We start from the raw sequence: 5,960 nt of genomic DNA on the forward strand, positions 1-5,960 counted from the left end.
AAGCTGAAAAATAAGTTCACAACTCTCCTCTGCTTCCACTAAAGCCGATACATTACTATCAACTGTAAATAACAATGTTTGATGAGATGCACTTAGAATGCCAGCTGTCCTTGGTTCTTTCCTCATGGAAAATATTTCTTAGATTTAGAAAGACTTAGACATGCTTCAACCAACTGACTCAGGAATCTCAGTGGGGATATATACATATATATATATATATATATATATATATATATATGTATATATATGATTTATAGATATATATATGATTTATAGATATATATATGATTTATAGATATATATATGATTTAGATATATATATGATTTATATATATATATATGATTTATATATATATGATTCTAATCATTGATGTTTTCTCCCTTCCTCCTTAAAATCATGGTTTTAAGGAGGAAGGGAGAGGGAGAAAGAGCTAGAAACATCAATGATGAGAGAGAATCATTGATTGGCTGCCTCCTGCACAACCCCAACTGGGGATTGAGCCTATAACCTGGGTTTGTGCCCTGACCAGGAATCGAACCTTGACCTCCTGGTTCATAGGTTGACGTTCAACCAACAAGCCACGCCGGGTGGGCAGGGTGGGGAATTTTAATGTATTTGATATGTTACATAGACTATAAAGTTGCCTTTAATATGTAATAAAAGTGACAAGAGAAATATTCTATACCTGAATTTATTCCAGAGAGTCTTCTCAATCTTAATATTAACATGATTAAACAAATTACAGGTGAAAATGCTTTCCTTTTTCCCACAAATTTCTGCTTAGCAGAAGGAATACTACTAAAATTAATTTCAAAGCAGGTCTATTTTTTATTTTTGATATAATAAAAAGTTCACTATAGTTTAAAGTGTTATACTACAATGACCCTCAAAAGACTGCTAAGTGTAGAGAGGAGGTTGTTTTGAAAATAATTACTTTTAATAACCCAATTCTATTTATAATCTTAGAGAAAAGTGTACAAATTAATTAGAATATGAACATTTATATTTGGTTCAGTAAGAATATTGTGGGAATTATTCTATTGTATTTGTGTTGTTTTGTAATATAGCATTTTCAGTAAAGTAGGATTTTTAAATGAGAAAAATAAAAATGGTCAAAAGCTAATTTAAAAGTCTAGTTTTAATTCAGCTTATCAGGAAAGATATTTATAAAATTATGTTCAAAATACAATAAGCAGAGATTCGCAAGTGTTTCTATATGTCATTGTGGTCATATTGTAAGACTAGTTTTTATCAGTCTATCTTCATAATATTTTGTTTGTATTTGCCTTTTCTCAAATATTTTCCATGGCCTAGGTAAGCAAGAACCCAATTAAAAGAGCTAAATTTGCACTGGCTGGGTTGCTCAGTTGGTTGGACTATTCTTCCAAGCACCGGTAGGTGGTCGGTTGGATTTCCTGTCAGGGCGCATACCTAGGTTTTGGGTTCCGGGTGCCTACAGGAGGCAACCAATTGATGTTTCTCCCTCACATATGTTTCTCTCTCTCTCTCTCTCTCTCTCTCTCTCTCTCTCTCTCTCTCTCCCTCTCTCTCTCATCAATAAAAATATATCCTCAGGGGAGGATTAAAAAAAGAGCTCAATTAAGAAAAACACTAAATATTTGAGTAAATAATCATCTTCAGTTAATAATAGAGTCTAACAGAAAATCTAAAATGTATAAAATGAAGCAGCACATGAATTTAGCCTGTTATTCTAAGAATTTCTTAAGACCATGTCCTTTTGGGTGATGTCCTTCTCTTGCATTCTTCCCCCACCGCACCCCAGAATCTTTTCTAGCCTAATAGTACTTACATATGTATTGCCTAGATTTTCATTTTCAGTGGAGGGGTTGTGAATGGGCTGCATGAATTGTGTGTTATAGACATTGCAATTTTCCCAAAACATGGCAACATTCCTCTCCAAAACAGTTTCTCAGACACTCTAAAAAGATCTTGGGAAACCTCTGAGTTGATTCCTATCTTACAGCATTATTCCCTGCAATGGCTTAAAGTTGACAACTCATGTTAAAATTAGTAATTAATTATGTAATGTGCCTATATCTTTATGTGTTTGCTTCATCTGTGAACATCAATTACATATTTCATATTGGTTCTGCAGCTTTTTATCTCTAACTAAGATTTTATAATTTGTGCTTATGGAAGCAGCATATCTTTAACGTTTTTTGGCAATAAGTACCATTAAAGCCATTTTATGGCTTTCCAATAATTAAAACCTTTGTATTGCTGGAGCAGTGAAAAGAACACTGCCTACTACCTGGGGATAATGCTACCATTATGCTGGAGTTTAATGGAGTAAGGATAAAGGCCAAACACAACATGGCCCTGTGTTTTATTCAACCCTGTGTTCGTTTAGCACTGGACGGGTGGCCAGTACAGCTGTCAATCCTGACTTCCCAATGCACTTAGGAAAAGTATGTAACCTATATCCTATTTCCTAAACAGAAATAATTTAGGGAATTCGTTTTTTAAAAAAAAAAATTATAGTTCTTTCCACTTACGTCATCATCTCCTCTGACTTTTGGATTAGCAGCCTAAATATAATATTTTAAAATAATAAATATATGAAATTCCAAAAAATAAGAAATCTAAAAACCATTTTAATTTCTTCTTTTCTTTTTCTCTTTCTTTACAATGTTAACACAGAGAAGTGGGAAGTTACTTAGCAGGGTTCCGGGTTTTCTCGAGCCCCGCCCAACCACAGCTACAGGCTTTTAGTCCCTGGGTCGGTCTGTCCTGAGAAAGCAATCTCTGTCCATGGGTCCGTGCTCTGCCCGCCCGCCACGCATCTGCCCTTCTCTTCTGACTCCGCCCCACATCTGTCCGGAACCGCCTTGCGTCTGAGCTGACCCAGTGCGCTTCTGCCAGTCAGTCCCTCCGGACCTGCCGCAAGTCTCAGACTGCCGAAACCACCGCGCGTCACTCGGTCCGTACCCAGTGGGCATCTTGGGTATCTGGGCGGTCCCGGTACTCCGCGCGTGTCTGTCTGTCTGTCTTTCTGTCTGATCCGCCGCCTGCAGCCTGCCGGCCGGCTCAGAGCACCAAGTGCCCAGTCTGCCCTTTCGCTGACGCTGAGTGTGTGTAGCGGCCTCAGTTAGCTGCGAGCCTGCCTGAGACTGGCCAGGCAGCCCCGGGCGGAGGAATACACATTCGGCCCTGCTCTTGTTGATGTAATTTTAAGCCAACAGGAGCTCGAGGCCTATATTTATGCAGAAAACAGGTTGCGAGGCCTGGATCTGCAATGCTAGATGTGGGAAGCCACCCAGCTGCTTGATGATATCTTATAATTTAACAGGGAAAGGGAAATCTTTTCCTACTGCTGGCTTTTGAAACTGATTTTAAATCTGAAAGGGTGGAAACTGCATGTCCCTTAGTTAGAACAGACTCCTTACTGGGATGCCTTTTTGTCTGATGCGTTTGTGCTGAGCCCGCTGACCAGGTGTTTCTGAACTTCATTTTCTCAGCCTCAACAGTGTTACTGAGTCTGCTTTTAGCTTCCTTCGCCTTGGCTTTTTCTGTTCGTGAACAGCTGCTTGGCCCATAGCTTAGAGAAAGCAGACTTTTCTCTCCCAAGAGAGCCTCCTCCCTGTGCTCAGAGAGATGGGGAGTGGGGAGCCTAATCCTGCTGGCAAGAAAAAGAAGTACCTCAAGGCTGCCCTGTATGTGGGTGACTTGGACCCAGATGTCACCGAGGACATGCTTTATAAAAAGTTCAGGCCTGCTGGCCCTCTGCGCTTCACCAGAATCTGCCGTGACCCAGAGACCCGCAGCCCTCTGGGCTATGGCTATGTTAACTTCCGCTTTCCTGCAGATGCTGAGTGGGCCCTGAACACCATGAATTTTGATCTGATTAATGGCAAACCATTCCGCCTCATGTGGTCTCAGCCAGACGACCGCTTAAGAAAGTCTGGAGTTGGAAATATATTCATCAAAAACCTGGACAAATCCATAGACAACAGGGCTCTTTTTTATTTGTTTTCTGCTTTTGGGAACATTCTCTCTTGCAAAGTTGTATGCGATGACAACGGCTCTAAGGGTTATGCCTATGTGCACTTTGACAGCCTGGCAGCTGCCAATAGAGCCATCTGGCACATGAATGGTGTGCGGCTCAACAACCGCCAGGTGTATGTTGGCCGATTCAAATTTCCAGAAGAGCGGGCAGCTGAAGTTAGGACCAGGGATAGAGCAACTTTCACCAATGTTTTCGTTAAAAACTTTGGCGATGAAGTAGATGATGAAAAACTGAAGGAAATTTTCAGTGAATATGGGCCAACCGAGAGTGTTAAGGTAATAAGAGATGCCAGTGGGAAATCTAAAGGCTTTGGATTTGTAAGATATGAGACACACGAGGCTGCTCAGAAGGCTGTGCTAGACCTGCACGGAAAGTCCATCGATGGGAAAGCCCTATATGTAGGGAGAGCACAGAAGAAAATTGAACGTCTGGCTGAATTAAGGCGAAGATTTGAAAGGCTGAAAGTCAAAGAAAAAAGTCGGCCTCCGGGGGTGCCTGTCTATATTAAGAACTTGGATGAGACCATCGATGATGAAAAACTAAGGGAGGAATTTTCTTCCTTTGGATCAATTAGCCGAGCCAAAGTGATGGTGGAAGTGGGGCAAGGCAAAGGGTTTGGTGTAGTCTGTTTCTCCTCTTTTGAAGAGGCTACCAAAGCAGTGGGTGAGATGAATGGTCGCATGGTGGGCTCCAAACCGCTGCATGTGACCCTGGGCCAAGCCAGGCGCAGGTGGTGAAAATAAGAATGTTCAATTTGTTTCAGCCTTAAGCTGGTGCCTACTTAGTTTGGGCTATTTTGTGATAAAAGGTTATTTTATGCCAATTCACAGGTTTTTTTTTAAGTATTTTCTTTTTTTTTTTTTTTTAAAGTGAGACTAGAAAATCTTGTTCATTTTAGTGAAGAACATAATTTCTAATTGTAAAACTGTCATTTTGTACTAATTTTTGATGTAATATTCTTAGGATTATGGAGAATAAAGTTTACTTCTCCACACATTTGTTTTCCTAAATGAGTCAAGGTGGAGTAACTGATTGAGTATATTTTCTTCCTATTTCAATACTACTACTAAATTTGATTTCTTCTATGAAAATATTCTCAAAATGCTCCGTACTTCTGATTCTATCACAGTACAAACTTCTAACTTGCTTTTTGACAAATCAATAGCACAGGGGGAAATATATGTGGTCCAGTTATTATTTGTGCATAATTTGACTTTAAATTATTAATTAATATGAATATTCTTTGAAAAAGATGTGAGTTTTTTTCTTTCCTTTATTTATATTATTTTCATTTTAAAATATATTTTGGGCATACCACGAACTGAATAGTGACTGTGACTAAGTGTTGGGAGTTTTTTTTATTAACTTCATACTCAGAGAAATAAGCATATTGGTGTTTTTATCTATCAGTACCTTAGGAAATTAATACTTTAGGCATTATTTTTTTAAATTATTAGTTTCATCTTAAAAACCTTTCCTGAAAGATTTGAAATTTGACAACAATCTAAAGAGCATTCTTGCTACTCACTTTTCTAAATTCCTTTGTATGTATACTTGAATAATGTTAAATTAACAAGATGAATAACTGCATTGAATTGCCTTTAGATAAGTTTAAGATTTTAACTTCATCTCTTATTGTCAATATAAAAGGTAAATAATCCATATAATGATATTGAAAAACTACCTTGAAAAACATGTATTAAACTTGTCATTCTCTTGTAATTATTTAATATATCCATGTGAAAATATTCACAGATGTTTCAAATGAAGGAAAAAGTTGTTACTCCCGATTAAATCATATGCCTTCATCTATCATATGAGAGCTATTAATGCACTATGTTTTTCTTTCGGTCTTGTTGGTTGAAAGTTGTTACAGAATGTTCTATTCTTTGTTATAGTTACAGTATTTAGCCTGTAATTTCTAGGTTATAC

The 5,960-nt window shown here is 38.2% G+C and overlaps 1 protein-coding gene across 1 annotated transcript; it reads left to right on the forward strand.

The window, feature by feature from the left end:
• Window positions 1–3,616: 3,616 nt before the first annotated feature.
• Window positions 3,617–4,765, forward strand: PABPC5 (poly(A) binding protein cytoplasmic 5; the record flags this gene model as incomplete). Its single annotated transcript, XM_081081968.1, has 1 exon — window positions 3,617–4,765. One exon carries the CDS (start codon window positions 3,617–3,619, stop codon window positions 4,763–4,765), a length of 1,149 nt encoding a protein of 382 aa, XP_080938094.1.
• Window positions 4,766–5,960: the final 1,195 nt, after the last annotated feature.

This window comes from Myotis nattereri, assembly GCF_964212035.1.
Source record: "Myotis nattereri genome assembly, chromosome: X".
NCBI lineage: Eukaryota > Metazoa > Chordata > Mammalia > Chiroptera > Vespertilionidae > Myotis > Myotis nattereri.